The sequence below is a fragment of the Schistocerca cancellata genome, chromosome 8 (assembly GCF_023864275.1).
Source record: "Schistocerca cancellata isolate TAMUIC-IGC-003103 chromosome 8, iqSchCanc2.1, whole genome shotgun sequence".
Classification (NCBI taxonomy): Eukaryota; Metazoa; Arthropoda; class Insecta; order Orthoptera; family Acrididae; genus Schistocerca; species Schistocerca cancellata.
In genome coordinates, this window is record NC_064633.1 from 130731889 (window position 1) to 130751239 (window position 19351).

A 19351-nucleotide genomic window follows, 5' to 3' on the forward strand; every position below is an offset into this window, starting at 1 on the left:
TCAGAAGATTATCGGCAGCATCGATGTTCTGACACTTCAGCAGGTCATGCAGAATTTCGCTATTCGTCTGCGCCACATCGTTGCCAATGATGGCAGGCATGTCGGACATGTCATAACCTAAATTCGAATATCTGTAGCGACCTTTACATATTGAATAAAGTGTGTGCAAGCCATAGTTTGTAATTACTTTATGTTTTTATTCATAAGGTTCAATTGTTATCACCCTGTAAATGAAGCAAAACTACATCAACTGCTACAGGTACTTTCTCCTTTTCTTTAAAAAATTATAAACGACTTGTTTCGGATTTTCCAGTTTTCTTCGCTTGATAATACTTTTCATACGAATCTCAAGAAAATAACTGGCACACAAAACTGACTTTCTATTTTCTTTTGTCTTATAGTTCCACATCACTGCTTCATGGTGGGGTATCTATTTTTTTCGATATTGTTTATTTTCCAAGTAGTTTGCAGCGTAAATTTTGAAGGGTTTGAAGTGAAAAATGTGGTCGCTGGTTACTTTACGTTTCGTTCATTTTAGGTGACATGTTGCTGCTTAATAAATGTAGCTAAAATACAGGAACTATTTTTAAATTAAGTATGAGAGCCATATCTGACTAAATTATTGAGAAAACAGAACTAGAAGTATTTTACTTGAGCACACTGACGTCGTGCGTGCTACCTGAGCACGCCAAGTGCAAATACTGTAGCCTGCGCCCGCCGGGTTGGCCGTGCGGTCTAACGCATGGCTTTCCGGGCGGGAAGGAGCGCCGGTCCCCGGCACGAATCCGCCCGGCGGATTTGTGTCGAGGTCCGGTGAGCCGGCCAGTCTGTGGATGGTTTTTAGGCGGTTTTCCGTCTTCCTCGGCAAATGCGGGCTGGTTCCCCTTATTCCGCCTCAGCTACACTATGTCGGCAATTGCTGCGCGAACTAGTTTTCCGCGTACGCGTACACCACCATTACTCCACCACGCAAACATAGGGGTTACACTCGTCTGGTGTGAGACGTTCCCTGGGGGGTCCACCGGGGGCCGAACCGCACAATAACCCTGGGTTCGGTGTGCGGCAGCGGAGGGGTGAATTGGACTGCGGTAGTCGTCGTGGGGTTGCGGACCACTGCGGCTGCAGCGGGGACGGAGTCTCTCCGTCGTTTCCAGGTCCCCCGTTAACATAACATAACTGTAACCTGCAGCTCAGTCGAGAAAAATTTATGGAATAGACAAACACGTTTCTCTAGTTATTGATCGCTAATTTTTATTTTACTTACTGCTGGAGGAAAATGAAGTAGAAGAAGACATTCTACTCCAACAGTTACATAATCGAAAATTGGAACACATCCCTTCTTTACGGAACTTATCAGTCGTTATGTATTACACGAAGACAAAATGGTCTGTGAGTTTTTCAGGTCAAATATTGCTCAGTTTATCTATGTGTTAGATCTTGACGAAGAAGGTTTTGAGAAGGATTCATCAAATATGTACATATTCGTATCCATAAATAAGTCAGCGCATAAACTTTTTACTGACTGCAAATGTTAAACATGCCACAATTTTTTGGTGCATTGCCAAAATTATGCCAAAGATGTTTCTCATAACTGAGACACTGCTTTACATTTCGTAGGGAAGCAGCCTACTCACGCCTTATAAAATTCACATCAGTCTTTCCATTGTGTGCCAGCCAGTCCGCTGTAACTAGCTCTGACGTCATAAATGTTGCGCAATACTTTAAAAATCAAGTAAATAACCTGAAACGTTTCTAGCATGTCAGGAGTAATACTAAATCTACATGTGTTGAATATCAGTTCAATAACTTTAACCATTTTCGAAATTTGGACGTTTTTCTGTAAAAATCATTGGCGCAACAGAAAAGAGCTAGAAACTTAAAAATTTATATTTAGATTCCTTTTGCATAATAATTTAGTAGAAACAGTATTCTGGATCTCACAAATTAAAATTTTAGTTGAAATTCATGATTTTTTGGTTTTTATCTTAAAAATTAAGGAAGCAAGATGGATTAAGTAGGCGAATAAATAAAGCTAGGATGTTTAAATTTAAGTAGAAGAGAGATCCGCTACAATCATAAAGACGTGAGAAGTTTCAACAGAATAACTATAAAACTATAGCGATAGCGAATCTCCAAAGGCAAGTTCAGAGCTCGTCTACTGCGTGTAGTGTAATTAAATTAATTATCTCGCCCAAAATATTTGACTTAGCCACGTCAGACTTTTATTATGATTACTTACCTGTGTGCTGATTGCACATTTAAATTGAGAGCTTCATCGGCCATCAGCAAAGGAAGCAATGATTTATTCGATAACTTAAAGTGGTGCATTACTAGCCCAGCTAGTCGGGAGAGCAGATTTGATCAGGCGTTGCCTTAGCCGTCTGCACCGCGGCTTTATATGTAAGAACGCTGCGCGAGAAGAAGGGAGGCCCCAGTTCTCTCCAGACGCTGATTAGCGCACCACCTGTTCCGGGAGTCGCGTCGCGTCGGTATTGTTGATATAAACAGCCTCGGATGCAGTATTAAGTTACTCGGGATATGCGTAACGATAAAATCGTTTTCGAGTGAAGTGTTAATTTTGGGATGACGTTAATGATCTATCTTTAGTTTGCGTATGTCGTATTTTCACGTGCCGCCGCAGGACAGACATTCTACCATTATTAGCGTGGCGTTTGATGAACATTATCATCAAATTATGGCGAGCATTCACTTAAACATTTAATTTGAACAGTTATAGTTGCATCAGCGCATTAGACTCTGAACTGCTCTGGTAGTTGGATTTTGTGGATTCTTTTTTGTCTGTGACTTTCAGAATATAGTGAACATTTTAGAGAGAATGGTTTTTGATTATGAATCCCAGACAATCTCCTAATTCCTCAGAGCTATAAGCTGTAGCTGTAGATGTATTTCTCAGATGAAGTGGGCACTAGGAATTCTAATTACAGGCTTCATGTTTTGCTAATCACTTTCTGGTTGCCAATATTGTAGAGAGCCAGGGTTGAGAACGGCAAACAACAGCATTAAATAAATAATAGGAACTTTAACAATTATTCCACCCGTCGCCCCACAATTTATACAAAACAACTGTGGGAAATAATATCTTCATTTGTTAGTGTTATAAGCAAGCTTTGAAGTAATACGTTTCGACATCGTACCATGTCAGGCTAGACAACAAATTTTCATTTAAGTTGCGCGGCCCCTCCCGCCGGAGGTTCGAAAAAATGTGTGTGTGAAATCCTATGGGACTTAACTGCGAAGGTCATCTGTCCCTAAGCTTACACACTACTGAACCTAAATTATCCTAAGGACAAACACACATACCCATGCCCAAGGAAGGACTCGAACCTCCACCGGGACCAGCCGCACAGTCCACCAATGCAGCGCCTAGACCGCTCGGCTAATCCCACGCGGCCCGGAGGTTCGAGTCCTCCCTCCGGCATGTATGTGTGTGTTGTTCTTAGCATAGGTTAGTTTAAGTTAGTTTAAGTAGTGTGTAATTCTAGGGACCGATGAAAAAAAATGGTTCAAATGGCTCTGAGCACTATGCGACTCAACTTCTGAGGTCATCAGTCGCCTAGAACTTAGAACTAATTAAACCTAACTAATCTAAGGACAGCACACACATCCATGCCCAAGGCAGGCTTCGAACCTGCGACCGTAGCAGTCGCTCGGCTCCAGACTGTAGCGCCTAGAACCGCATGGCCACTCCGGCCGGCGGAACCAATGACCTCTGCAGTTTGGTCCCTTAAGAACTCACACACATTTGAACATTTTTTTTTTCATTTAAGTGAGACGCATAGTTGGGTTACAGGAAGTCTGATTTCAACAATGGTGGTGCTGTGACCGAACGGTTCTAGGCGCTTCAGTCCAGAACAGCTTTTCTGCTGCGGTCGCAGGTTCGAATCCTGCCTCAGGCATGGATGTGTGTGATGTCCTTAGGTTAGTTAGGTTTAAGTAATTCTAAGTTCTAGGGGGACTGATGACCTCAGATGTTAAGTCCCATAGTGCTCAGAGCCATTTGAACCAACAATGATGTCGGTTCTTTGTCTTGCGATTTTCTACTGTTGCTTTCTGTTTTGCTCACATTATTACTATTGTAATTCCAGTATATCTTCCAGATGCAGAGAGTAATAGGTACTAACTGATTTACATCATTTAATACTTCACTAAATTTTATGTAGCATATTCCATGAACGGCCCTGTCAGCAACTGTATAAATATTAATTTTAATTTTAATGAAGAGTTCCAATACAGCACTCGTGGCTGCCGCATCGTGGTCGCGAAGTGGGGCCGAGGCAGTGCCAGATAAATTTTTACAGTCTGACGATAATTTATGGATTTGTACCTTTAGCTTGACAATGTCCACTATGGACAAACGATAGATATTGTTATTCTGAAGAAGGTCAGGTTATCCCGACTGAAACCTAGGTAAACGATGCAACTGAGCCTGTTCATTATTAAAATTAACATTTTGATCCAGCTTAGAACCTGTATCAGTCCACACATTGGCCTTCTTAAAAATGTTTTTATTCTCTCCATCGCCTGTGTTGGACAAGAAGTTGTACTTTCTCACCTCTTCAAATAGCTTTTCTGTTTGCATGATTTCCACTGTGTCTGTGTGTGTGTATGTGCCTCCTGCAGCTACTGACTCAGCTGTCAGTCTGGTCACCACGGCTGCTGACCCGTTGCCACAGCAGATGTGCCGCTCTCTGTGTGAGCCGCTCGACACAGTAACACGCCTATCCAAGACATGGCCTGCCCGCCGCGGCTCAAAGTCGTAAACCACGCAGGCAGACCGCGTTCTGTGTGGCCAGGCCTTAAGCCAGATGAATAATTTTGTTGTGTCCTCATTGCCAATGTTAAGGAATCAAGTCAGAGGTGTTGTTTGGTGGCCAGTATCCCCTTTCTGCACAACTGCACACATGTATTAACAGGGTTCTTTATTTACATAAACAGGAAGCTACTTAACTTTAAGAGTCAATGTGTCCTCGTACAAGCTCTTCACTAACAGTCCACATTAGCCTCACTGCTGGTAAAGTACAAGTCCAATTATATGATAATGTCAGACACCAAACTAGAACGCGAGTTAGTCCGCCATAGACTGAGCTAGTGGGCTATTGGTTGAGGCTGAGCTACACTACTGGCCATTAAAATTGCCACACCACGAAGATGACGTGCTACAGACGCGAAATGTAACCGACAGGAAGAAGATGCTGTGATATGCAAATGAATAACTTTTCAGAGCATTCACACAAGGTTGGCACCAGTGGCGGCACCTACAACGTGCTGACATGAGGAAAGTTTCCAACCGATTTCTCAAACACAAACAGCAGTTGACCGGCGTTGCCTGGTGAAACGTTGTTGTGATGCCTCGTGTAAGGAGGAGAAATGCGTACCATCAGGTTTCCGACTTTGATAAAGGTCGGATTGTAGCCTATCGCGAATGCGGTTTATCGTATCGTGACATTGCTGCTCGCGTTGGTCGAGATCCAATGACTGCTAGCATAATATGGAATCGGTGGGTTCAGGATGGTAATACGGAACGCCGTGCTGGATCCCAACGGCCACATATCACCAGCAATTGAGATGACAGGCATCTTATCCACATGTCTGTAGCGGATCGTGCAGCCACGTCTCGATCTCTGAGTCAGCACATGGGGAAGTTTGCAAGACAATAACCATCTACACGAACAGTTCGACGACGTTTCCAGCAGCATGGACTATCAGCTCGTAGACCATGGCTGCGGTTACCTTTGACGCTGCATCACAGACAGGAGCGCCTGCGATGGTGTACTCAACGACGAACCTGGGTGCACGAATGGCAAATCGTCATTTTTTCGGATGAATGCAGGTTCTGTTTACAGCATCATGACGGTCGCATCCGTGTTTGGTGACATCGCGGTGAACGCACATTGGAAGCGTGTATTCGTCATCGCCATACTGGCGTATCACCCGGCGTGATGGTATGTATGGTGTGCCATTGGTTACACGTCTCGGTCACCTCATGTTCGCATTGACGGCACTTTGAACAGTAGACGTTACATTTCAGATGTGTTACGACCCGTGGCTCTACCCTTCATTCGATCCTTGCGAAACCCTACATTTCAGCAGGATAATGCACAACCAAATGTTGCAGGTCCTGTACGGGCCTTTCTGGATACAGAAAATGTTCGACTGGTGCCCTGGCCAGCACATTCTCCAGATCTCTGACCAGTTGTAAACGTTTGGTCAATGGTGGGCGAGGAACTGGCTCGTCACAATACGCCAGTCACTACTCCTGATGAACTGTGGTATCGTGTTGAAGCTGCATGGGCAGCTGTACCTGTACACGTCATCCAAACTCTGTTTGACTCAATACCCAGGCATATCAAGGCCGTTGTAATGGCCAGAGGTGTTTGTTCTGGGTTCTGATTTCTCGTGGTCTATGCACCCAAATTGCGTGAAAATGAAATCACATGTCAGTTCTAGTATAATATATTTGTCCAATGAATACCGATTTATCATCTGCATTTCTTCTTGGTGTAGCAACTTTAATGGCCAGTAGTGTAAATACGAGGGCTATCCATAAAGTAACAACGTTTTGAAATTTTAAAAATGGGCAATATCGAAAAATCAAATTTTAATACATAGCTTTTAAAGGTATGGTTCCCGTCAGATCACCGAAGTTAAGCGCTGTCGGACGTGGCCGGCATTTGGATGGGTGACCATCATGGCCGCCATGAGCTGTTGCCATTTTTCGTCGTGCACTTAGCCTCGTGATGCCAACTGAGGAGCTACTCGACCGAATAGTAGCGGCTCCGGTCAAAGAAAACCATCATAACGACCGGGAGAGCAGTGTGCTGGCCACACACCCCTCCTATCCGCATCCTCAGCTGAGGATGATACGGCGGTCGGATGGTCCCGATGGGCCACTTGCGGCCTGAAGACGGAGTGCTTTTTTTAAAGGTACTCTCTTAAGTTATTTTTCTACATAATCGTCGTTCACATTATGGTACTTATCATACAGTGGTTCAAATTTTCCAATAGCGTCTCATTAGAAATCTGCCAACTGCGATTGCAACCACTGGTTTATACCGGCATGCAGTTCGGCATCAGTATCGAAGCTTTGTGTAGCGAGCCACGTCTTCACGTCTGGGAAGAGGTGGTAGTCACTCAGCGCCAAATGTGCTCTGTGTTGTGGATGGTCAGACGCCTCCGATCCAAAACCCCGCAGGGGCTCTCGGGTACGATTGGCCGTGTACTGACATGCGTTATCGTCAAAAAAATAAGTTTCCACGGCGCATGTTTTGTATCGCCCGCCTTAACTTTGTCAGTGCTGTAATCGTGAAACGATGGTTCAAATGGCTCTGAGCACTATGGGACTTAACATCTGAGGTCATCAGTCCCCTAGAACTTAGAACTACTTAAACCTAACTAACCTAAGGACATCACACACATCCATGCCCGAGGCAGGATTCGAACCTGCTACCGTAGCGGTCACGCGGTTCCATACTGAAGCGCCTAGAACCGCACGGCCACACCGGCCGACGTGCAGAATGGCAGTATCCCTAATCTTGAAATACTTTTGAGAATCGACGTAGCTATCAAGTACAACGCTTCATTTGTCTTAGAAGCTTGAAGTTTGTCTGTCTTTTCTATTAAATAGTAAATAAGGAAGAAAATTATGGTAACAGTAATAAATTAAAAACTTTACAACCGATCATTCACTATACACAGAATACAGCTGCCACACCGGCCGGCGTGAAACGATGATTTTCACATATGTTGTCATTGATTTTCGTCAGCAGTTCGTCAGTCAAAAGGCTAGGCCTACCAGTGCAGTCCTCATCGTGAAGGTTGGTATGGCCATTTTTAAAATCAATGCACCATTGCCTCACTCGGCTTTCACTCACTCTTTTCCCGTAGACACAACAAACGTGGCAATAAATTTAATTGATTTGCAGTTTTTTGTAGGGTAAAAACGTAATCACAGAAACCACATCACAAGTCGCGGGATTTTCTATAGCAGCACACATTTTAACACGTCACAGAAAGCAAAGTAGCAGACACAAAGTCCACTCGCTACCACCGCTGGATGCATCTACATCCACATCTACATCTACATACGTATTCCGAAAGCCACCGCACGGTGCATGGCGGACGGTACCCTGTAGCACAACTAATCGTTTCCTTTCCTGTGCCACTCGGAAACAGGCCGAGGGAAAAACGACTTTCTATATGCCTCCCTGTTAGTCGAAATTTCTCATTTCTTATCTTCGTAGTCCCTACGCGAAATGTGTTTGGCGGAAATGGGATCTTTGTGCATTCACCTTCAAATGCCGGCTCTCTAAACTTTCTCAGTAGTGTTTTTCGAAATGAATGTCTTCTTCCCTCCAGCGATTAGCACTTGAGCTTCCGAAGCATATTCGTAGAACTTGATTGCTGATCGAACCTACCGGTGACAAATCTAGCAGCTCGCCTTGCTGAATTGCTTCGATGCCTTCTTTCAGTCTGACCAGACGTTGTCCCAAGCACTCGAGCATTACTCCAGAACAGGTCGCACTGGTGTCATATATGTCGTCTCTTTTACAGATGAAACACTCTTTCCTATTATCCTCCCCATAAGTCGAAGTCGACCATTCGCCTTCCCTACCACAATACTGACATGCTCGTTCCATTTCATATCACTTCGCAACGTTACGCCCAGATATTTAAACTTTACTGTGGCAAGCTAGACACTACTAATTCTGTATTCAATGTGAAGGTTTTGGCACAAAGATGGCGGCTGAAACCCCGCCTAACGCCGTGAAACGCCAAAACATCTGTTACCCTCGTAAAACCTACAGCGCCAACTCTACCCTTCCACAAGCTGCATAGCATACTAATCATGTATAGTTGATGTTCCTGAGACATATTGTGTCTCACCTTTATCTACGATAATGATGTTGGCTGAAGCAATGAATTGAAATCTCTGCAACCGGAGAATTTTGGAACACGTATTATGTTCGAGTATAATGACTTTTCTGGAGACTAGAAATCTGCTCTGTAGGAATCAGCATGGGTTTCGAAAAAGACGATCGTGTGAAACCCAGCTCGCGCTATTCGTCCACGAGACTCAGAGGGCCATAGACACGGGTTCACAGGTAGATGCCGTGTTTCTTGACTTCCGCAAGGCGTTCGATACAGTTCCCCACAGTCGTTTAATGAACAAAGTAAGAGCATATGGACTATCAGACCAATTGTGTGATTGGATTGAAGAGTTCCTAGATAACAGAACGCAACATGTCATTCTCAATTCAGAGAAGTCTTCCGAAGTAAGAGTGATTTCAGGTGTGCCGCAGGGGAGTGTCGTAGGACCGTTGCTATTCACAATATACATAAATGACCTTGTGAATGACATCGGAAGTTCACTGAGGCTTTTTGCGGATGATGCTGTGGTATATCGAGAGGTTGTAACAATGGAAAATTGTACTGAAATGCAGGAGGATCTGCAGCGAATTGACGCATGGTGCAGGGAATGGCAATTGAATCTCAATGTAGACAAGTGTAATGTGCTGCGAATACATAGAAATAAAGATCCGTTATCATTTAGCTACAATATAGCAGGTCAGCAACTGGAAGCAGTTAATTCCATAAATCATCTGGGAGTACGCATTAGGAGGGATTTAAAATGGAATGATCATATACAGTTTATCTTCGGTAAAGCAGATGCCAGACTGAGATTCATTGGAAGAATCCTAAGCGAATGCAACCCGAAAACAAAGGAAGTAGGTTACAGTACACTTGTTCGCCCACTGCTTGAATACTGCTCAGCTGTGTGGAATCCGTACCAGATAGGGTTGATAGAAGAGATAGAGAAGATCCAACGGAGAGCAGCGCGTTTCATTACAGGATCATTTAATAATCACGAAAGCGTTACGGAGATGATAGATAAACTGAAGTGGAAGACTCTGCAGGAGAGACGCTCAGCAGCTCGGTACGGGCTTTTGTTGAAGTTTCGAGAACATACCTTCACCGAGGAGTGGAGCAGTATATTGTTCCCTCCTACGTATATCTCGCGAAGAGACCATGAGGATAAAATCAGAGAGATTAGAGCCCACACAGAGGCATACCGACAATCCTTCATTCCACGAACAATACGAGACTGGAATAGAAGGGAGAACCGATAGAGGTACTCAAGGTATCCTCCGCCACACACCGTCAGGTGGCTTGCGGAGTATGGATGTAGATGAAGATGTAGATTTGAAACCGCGTCACCTGGTTACTGTCACCGCGTCTCCGCGGTCATAGACAACGCTGTGATGACGTCTCGAACCGGCCATTGCTTGGCTATATATAAACGGTTCGTCTTGTTGTTGTTGTGGTCTTCAGTCCTGAGACTGGTTTGATGCAGCTCTCCATGCTACTCTATCCTGTGCAAGCTTCTTCATCTCCCAGTATCTACTGCAACCTACATCCTTCTGAATCTGCTTAGTGTATTCATCTCTTGGTCTCCCTCTACGATTTTTACCCTCCACACTGCCCTCCAATGCTAAATTTGTGATCCCTTGATGCCTCAAAACATGTCCTACCAACCGATCCCTTCTTCTAGTCAAGTTGTGCCACAAACTTCTCTTCTCCCCAATCCTATTCAATACCTCCTCATTAGTTACGTGATCTACCCACCTTATCTTCAGCATTCTTCTGTAGCACCACATTTCGAAAGCTTCTATTCTCTTCTTGTCCAAACTAGTTATCGTCCATGTTTCACTTCCATACATGGCTACACTCCATACAAATACTTTCAGAAATGACTTCCTGACACTTAAATCTATACTCGATGTTAACAAATTCCTCTTCTTGAGAAACGCTTTCCTTGCCATTGCCAGTCTACATTTTATATCCTCTCTACTTCGACCATCATCGGTTATTTTACTCCCTAAATAGCAAAACTCCTTTACTACTTTAAGTGTCTCATTTCCTAATCTAATTCCCTCAGCATCACCCGACTTAATTCGACTACATTCCATTATCCTTGTTTTGCTTTTGTTGATGTTCATCTTATATCCTCCTTTCAAGACACTGTCCATTCCGTTCAACTGCTCTTCCAAGTCCTTTGCTGTCTCTGACAGAATTACAATGTCATCGGCGAACCTCAAAGTTTTTACTTCTTCTCCATGAATTTTAATACCTACTCCGAATTTTTCTTTTGTTTCCTTTACTGCTTGCTCGATATACAGATTGAATAACATCGGGGAGAGGCTACAACCCTGTCTTACTCCTTTCCCAACCACTGCTTCCCTTTCATGCCCCTCGACTCTTATAACTGCCATCTGGTTTCTGTACAAACTGTAAATAGCCTTTCGCTCCCTGTATTTTACCCCTGCCACCTTCAGAATTTGAAAGAGAGTATTCCAGTTAACATTGTCAAAAGCTTTCTCTAAGTCCACAAATGCTAGAAACGTAGGTTTGCCTTTTCTTAATCTTTCTTCTAAGATAAGTCGTAAGGTCAGTATTGCCTCACGTGTTCCAACATTTCTACGGAATCCAAACTGATCTTCCCCGAGGTCGGCTTCTACCAGTTTTTCCATTCGTCTGTAAAGAATTCGCATTAGTATTTTGCAGCTGTGACTTATTAAACTGATAGTTCGGTAATTTTCACATCTGTCAACACCTGCTTTCTTTGGGATTGGAATTATTATATTCTTCTTGAAGTCTGAGGGTATTTCGCCTGTCTCATACATCGTGCTCACCAGATGGTAGAGTTTTGTCATGACTGGCTCTCCCGAGGCCATCAGTAGTTCAAATGGAATGTTGTCTACTCCCGGGGCCTTGTTTCGACTCAGGTCTTTCAGTGCTCTGTCAAACTCTTCACGCAGTATCTTATCTCCCATTCCGTCTTCATCTACATCCTCTTCCATTTCCATAATATTGTCCTCAAGTACATCGCCCTTGTATAAACCCTCTATATACTCCTTCCACCTTTCTGCCTTCCCTTCTTTGCTTAGAACTGGGTTGCCATCTGAGCTCTTGATATTCATACAAGTGGTTCTCTTCTCTCCAAAGGTCTCTTTAATTTTCCTGTAGGCAGTATCTATCTTACCCCTAGTGAGACAAGCCTCTACATCCTTACATTTGTGCTCTAGCCATCCCTGCTTAGCCATTTTGCACTTCCTGTCGATATCATTTTTGAGACGTCTGTATTCCTTTTTGCCTGCTTCATTTACTGCATTTTTATATTTTCTCCTTTCATCAATTAAATTCAATATTTCTTCTGTTACCCAAGGATTTCTATTAGCCCTCGTCTTTTTACCTACTTGATCCTCTGCTGCCTTCACTACTTCATCCCTCAGAGCTACCCATTCTTCTTCTACTGTATTTCTTTCCCCCATTCCTGTCAATTGTTCCCTTATGCTCTCCCTGAAACACTCTACAACCTCTGGTTCTTTCAGTTTATCCAGGTCCCATCTCCTTAAATTCCCACCTTTTTGCAGTTTCTTTAATTTCAATCTGCAGTTCATAACCAATAGATTGTGGTCAGAATCCACATCTGCCCCAGGAAATGTCTTACAATTTAAAACCTGGTTCCTAAATCTCTGTCTTACCATTATATAATCTATCTGATACCTACTAGTATCTCCAGGATTCTTCCAGGTATACAACCTTCTTTTATGATTCTTGAACCAAGTGTTGGCTATGATTAAGACGGTTCGTCTTACTGAGCTTATTTTCAGCCTGTGACAGCTTTGTGAATAGTTAAAGCCTATTACGAAATCTCCGCCAGTGGAAGACGAAATGTTAGTCTGAGAATTATGCCTTCGGTCAGGCCTTACGCCTATAACTCAAATATCAAAAACATCGCAATGTCGTAATGTTTTGAAGGCAGGAAGTTAAATTGGGTTTAACGTCCCATCAACATCGAGGTCATTAGAGACAGACCAGAAGCTCGTATTGTGTTAAGGTTGTGGAAGGAAATCGACCGCGCCCTTTCAAAGTAACTGTTCCGGCATTTGGAGCGATTTAGGCAAATCACCCTTCTCAACTACTGGTTTCCTTTCATACTCTTCGTTTCATAACTGCAATCTAGTTTCTGTTCAAGTTTTAGACAGCTTTTCGCTCCCTGTATCCTTACTATCCTCAGAAATTCATAGAATATGCAGCTTAGACTAACATATGAAGGACGAGAACATGTATCAATCAGTTAAAGTAATGATAGCCGGATGCGCGATTGAAACGTCGTCCTCCTGAGTGCGAATTCAGTGTGCTAACCAGTGCGCCACCCGGGTTGTGGATTATCAGTGTACTGCGTCCTTCATTGTCCGTTATTTGGCTAAGGCTCTTTATTGTTGTTGTATCTCGTGTGGTCACAATAGTAATTCGTAGACTAGGAAGCAGGAGACAGACCAGGGTTGTTGAGCACACTGCAGAACGTCAACAGACAGTGCTGTAACTGAATAATCAAACACTGGTGTTTCGGGAAGCAGTCATGTAGACATAACAAGCATTTCCAGCCTCTGAATAAAGTCTTTTTCCACCTCGACAGTAAATTATCTTTCTAGCTGCGCTGGTTTCCGCAGACCTAAGCAACTATGACGCTGCAGCCGCTGTTCCTTCGAGCTCAGCTTTCGAACTGAGACGATCTGCACTGACGGACTGGCCCCTGAGCGCTGTCATCGGAGTCCTCTATGCCGGCGCCGGAGAGGCTGCTGTAGTCCTCCCGGGGCCAGGACGTGCGGCGCCTGATTTGCGTATACTGCCACGCCGGCGTCTCCGCTCGGCGTCCGCAGATATTGACATTCGTGGTGGCGAGCTTTTGAAGGCCTGCGCCCGAGTGATGTCTTACAATGACACCACAATTTTCTCAGGCAGACCAAGCATTAGAAAATTGTAGCGAAATGCAGGAAGATCTGCAGCGGATAGGCACTTGGTGCAGGGAGTGGCAACTGACCCTTAACATAGACAAATGTAATGTATTGCGAATACATAGAAAGAAGGATCCTTTATTGTATGATTATATGATAGCGGAACAAACACTGGTAGCAATTACTTCTGTAAAATATCTGGGAGTATGCGTGCGGAACGATTTGAAATGGAATGATCATATAAAATTAATTATTGGTAAGGCGGGTACCATGTTGAGATTCATTGGGAGAGTCCTTAGAAAATGTAGTCCATCAACAAAGAAGGTGGCTTACAAAACACTCGTTCGACCTATACTTGAGTATTGCGCATCAGTGTGGGATCCGTACCAGATCGGGTTGACGGAGGAGTTAGAGAAGATCCAAAGAAGAGCGGCGCGTTTCGTCACAGGGTTATTTGGTAACCGTGATAGCGTTACGGAGATGTTTAACAAACTCAAGTGGCAGACTCTGCAAGAGAGGCGCTCTGCATCGCGGTGTAGCTTGCTCGCCAGGTTTCGAGAGGGTGCGTTTCTGGATGAGGTATCGAATATATTGCTTCCCCCTACTTATACCTCCCGAGGAGATCACGAATGTAAAATTAGAGAGATTAGAGCGCGCACGGAGTCTTTCAGACAGTCGTTCTTCCCGCGAACCATACGCGACTGGAACAGGAAAGGGAGGTAATGACAGTGGCACGTAAAGTGCCCTCCGCCACACACCGTTGGGTGGCTTGCGGAGTATAAATGTAGATGTAGAAGGACTCGGTCAAGGAGACGGAGGCCATCCTTGGATTGGGAAAGAATGGGGAAGAAAATCGGCCACGCTTTTGAAACAGATCATTCCGAAATCTCCGTTAATCGACTTTTGTAAATAGTGGGTAAACTGTATGGGTAATGGTATTGGTGAACTAAACATTAGAACACTAGTCCAAAGTCTTCCCCTCTGTGCCACATCGTTTGCTGTAGGTGAACAGATAGATTTCGCCTTCGCTTATCTACACTACTGGCCATTAAAACTGCCACACCAAAAAGAAATGAAGATGATAAACGGGTATTCATTGGGCAAATATATTATACTAGAACTGACGTGTGATTACATTTTCACGTAATTTGGGTACATAGATCCTGAGAAATCAGTGCCCAAAACAACCACCGCTGACCGTAATAACGACCTTGATACGCCTGGGTATTGAGTCAAACAGAGCATGGATGGCGTGTACAGGTACAGCTGCACATGCAACTTCAACACGATAGCACAGTTCATCAAGAGTAGTGACTGGCGTATTGTGCCGAGCCAGTTGCTCGGCCACCATTGACCAGACGTTTTCAATTGGTGAGAGATCTGGAGAATGTGCTGGCTAGGGCAGCTGTCGAACATTTCTGTATCTAGAAAGGCCCGTGCAGGACCTGCAACATGCGATCGTCCATTATGCTGCTGAAACGTAGGGTTTCGCATGGATCGAATGAAGGGTCGAGCCACGGGTCGTAACACATCTGAAATGTAACGTCCACTGTTCGAAGTGCCGTCAGTGCGAACAAGAGGTGTGAGACGTGTAACCAGTGGCACCTCGTACCATCACGCTGGGTGATACGCCAGTATGGCGATGACGAATACACGCTTCCGATGTGCGTTCACCGCGATGTCGCCAAACACGAATGCGACCGTCTTGATGCTGGAAACAGAACCTGGATTCTTCCGAAAAAATGACGTTTTGTCATTCGTGCACCGAGGTTCGTCGTTGAGTACACCGTTGCAGGCGCTCCTGTCTGTGTTGCAGCGTCAAGGGTAACCGCAGCCACGGTCTCAGAGCTGATAGTCCATGCTGCTGCAAACATCGTCGAGCTGTTCGTGCAGATGGTGGTTCTATTGCAAACGTCCCCATCTGTTGACTCAGGGATCGAGACGTGGCTGCACGATCCGTTACAGCCATGCGGATAAGATGCCTGTCATCTCGACTGCTAGCGATACGAGGCCGTTGGGATCCAACACGGCGTTCCGTATTACCCTCCTGAACTCACCGATTCCATATGCTTCTAACAGTCATGAGATCTCGACCAACGCGAACAGCAATGTCGCGATACGATAAACCGCATTCGCGATAGGGTACAATCCGACCTTTATCAAAGTCGTAAACGTGATGGTACGCATTTCTCCTCTTTACACGGGGCATCACAACAACGTTTCACCAGGCAACGCCTGTCAGCTGCTGTTTGTGTATGAGAAATCGGTTGGAAACTTTCCTCATATCAGCACGTTGTGGGTGTCGCCACCAGCGCCAACCTTGTGTGAATGCTCTGAAAAGCTAATCATTTGCACATCACAGCATCTTCTTCCCGTTGGTTAAATTTCGCGTCTGTAGCACGTCATCTTCGTTGTGTAACAATTTTAATGATCAGTAGTGTATAACTGACTGAGTGAATCAGTTGTCGGACGAAGTCCAGGCATCTCCAATAGTATCGTGTCTTGCGCACCGGTGCACTGTTCGGATTGCGATCAGTTTCATCTTTTGTTAGAATCTGAATCAAGGAAGTTGGAGCTGATTGGCCATCAACGTGAATGTCGAAGAACGGTAGCACGGCATTGTCAGTGCTACAGTGGATGACGGGCGCCTGGTACTTGTGTCTTCAGGAGCGAGAGCGGCCTGGGGCGCGGCGCGACGCTGGTGGCGGTGTCGCTGTCTGCGACGGTGCTGCCCTTCGTGCCGGCGTCCAACCTGGTGGCGCACGTCGGCTTCGTGGTGGCCGAGCGCGTGCTCTACGTGCCCTCGGCCGGCTACTGCGTGCTCGCCGGCTACGGCTTCGCCAGGCTGCTGCACGCCTCCGACAGGTGCGTCACTCGTATAGACTCGGGACAGCAGCAAGTTTTTTTTCGTCACTGTAAATTCATTCCCCGATGAGAGGGCAGGCTGCTGCCAGCTACGTATCCGCTCTTCAGTTCACATTTTGTGAAACAGAAAAGTCAAATGGCTCTGAGCACTATGGGACTTAACATCTATGGTCATCAGTCCCCTAGAACTTAGAACTACTTACACCTGTCTAACTTAAGGGCATCACACAACACCGAGTCATCACGAGGCAGAGAAAATCCGTGACCCCGCCGGGAATCGAACCCGGGAACCCGGGCGCGGGAAGCGAGAACGCTACCGCACGACCACGAGCTGCGGCCCAGAAAAGTTGTAGTAAGACAAACAGATATGAGAAACGATGCTATTATTAAAAACAGGTTGATGCTGATGCGGTGGTTGGTTGGTTGGTATAGGGGAAAGAGACCAAACAGCGAGGTCATCGGTCTCATCGGATTAGGGAAGGAAGTCGGCCGTGCCCTTTCAGAGGAACCATCCCGGCATTTGCCTGGAGCGATTTAGGGAAATCACGGAAAACCTAAATCAGGACGGCCGGACGCAGGATTGAACCGTCGTCCTCCCGAATGCGAGTCCAGTGTGCTAACCACTGCGCCACCTCGCTCGCTGATGCGGTGAAATTGATATTGTATGGCGAGCTGTTGGGAAAGTTGATGGTGATGACATTCTTGCTTGATGACCAACTCCTGGTAGTGGGTAGATTGGCAAGAGTGGACGGAGTATGGAGATGGAAAGCTGACACTGAAATCATGAAAACGAACGAAAAGTTGAACTTTCCTGGCAGATTAAAACTGTGTGCCAGGCCGAGACTCGAACTCGGCACCTTTGCCTTTCGCGGGCAAGTGCTCTACCAACTGAGCTACCCAAGCACGACTCACGCCCCGTCTTCACAGCTTTATCAGCGCACACTCCGGTGCAGAGTGAAAATCTCGTTCTGGAAACATCCCCAAGGCTGTGGCTAAGCCATGTCTCCGCAATATCCTTTCTTTCCGGAGTTCTAGTTCTGCAAGGTTCGCGGAAGAGCTTCTGTAAAGTTTGGAAGGTAGGAGACGAGGTACTGGCAGAAGTAAAGCTGTGAGGACGGGGACGGGGCCTGAGTCGTGCTTGGGTAGTTCAGTTGGTAGAGCACTTGCCCGCGAAAGGCAAAGGTCCCGAGTTCGAGTCTCGGCCCGGAATACAGTTTTAATCTGCCAGGAAGTTTCATATCAGCGCACACTCCACTGCAGAGTGAAAATCTCAGTCTGGGAACGAAAAGAGTTGTTGGTTGTTGGTTCGCTGTGTCAGGGTTGTGGTGAAGGGGTGTGGGGGGGGGGGGGGGGGCATTTGCATGTACTGTGGCGTGGGCGCACAGGTGCTGCGAGGTAAGGTTAACTGCTGAAGGTTGAGTGGGAAAGTGTTAGACGAAAGTGTCTAATTGGAAAAATAGGAAATGTAAGTGGCTTTGTGAGTGCTCGTTTGTGGCAATGGCACTTAAATCGAACATGTAGCCACGGTGAACTCATGGAGGATATGTGGAGGCTCAAATGGGTGGATGGTGGGATCATGACATAGAGAGTTCTGGGTGTATACGGCCCGGGAGATCCGGGAAAAACCCGGGAATTTTTTCATCCGGGAAAAACCCGGGAATTTTTTAGAATTCCGGGATTTTTCATTCTTTTAGATTTCAGTTAAATTTTTGTAGGTTTGACGTGTAAGATCTGATACGCTGACAAAGAACTTTAGCCCACTACTGCTGAATAATACTGCAGCAATGAAACATAAATCAGAGAATAACACCAAAATAGAAGTTTAGTTGCGTAGAAAATGAGTAATTTACACAATGCCCAGGCCAGTTTGCCGACACCGAAAATTGTCAAAGGCTTTAGGTCGAAGATTATGCAGTACGTCCGTAACAACTAACGTGCATTCGATGTGCTTGCGTCGCAATTGTTTACATTTCTAACAGATCACTGGAAAATATTACGAATAGTGACTTGAGAAACGTTACTTTCAAAGTAAATTTCCACGCAAGATGATGTATGTTACATGTGAGACTGTGCAGTGAATTTCTTAAATCACAGGGCGTTATAACTCTCATTCAAAACGTACCGGTAACACTTGAGGATCAGCCATTTGAAAAATTGCGGGCCCAGAAGATAAGTCATTTATGCCACTATTTAAAATTTTACCGCACATTTGTATTTGATATGACATAACGTGTAACACACGTTAAAAAAAGACCAAGCTTCAAGTTAGTTTTCATATTTAATGTTGTTCTTTCATAGATAAAAAATTATGCAATCGATGGCAAAAAGTATAATTGACCTTCAAAAAAAGTGAATAATATGTTACTGAGCAATGTCACAAGTCTCTTCATGCCAGGGCTCTTCGACTTTTCTGTAGTATAGAAAAGACGAAGTGTTCTGGCATGCAGAGCAATACCAGTTCGCTTCTTTTCTACTTTTTTGCCGGTGAATTGGATCTTCGTCTCCGAACAGCTCTAACGTTCGCTACTACTTCTTTCTAACTAATCCTATAAATGGACAACAGAAGGCAGCACCAGTCAGGCGACAGGTAGCGGGACATCCGTACCTTGATCTCGTACGAAATTAGTCCAGTTTTAGAGCGAAAACCTGTGTCAAGCGCGCTACTA

General features: G+C 45.1%; 1 protein-coding gene across 1 annotated transcript in view; it reads left to right on the forward strand.

Annotated features, from left to right (window-relative positions):
• Window positions 1-19351, forward strand: part of LOC126095421 (protein O-mannosyl-transferase TMTC2-like) — a 1040622-nt gene that overhangs the window by 450975 nt on the left and 570296 nt on the right. The window contains exon 10 of the mRNA XM_049910218.1: window positions 16488-16685. Coding sequence (XP_049766175.1) covers window positions 16488-16685 — 198 coding nt within the window. The remainder of the gene's footprint in view (window positions 1-16487; window positions 16686-19351) is intronic.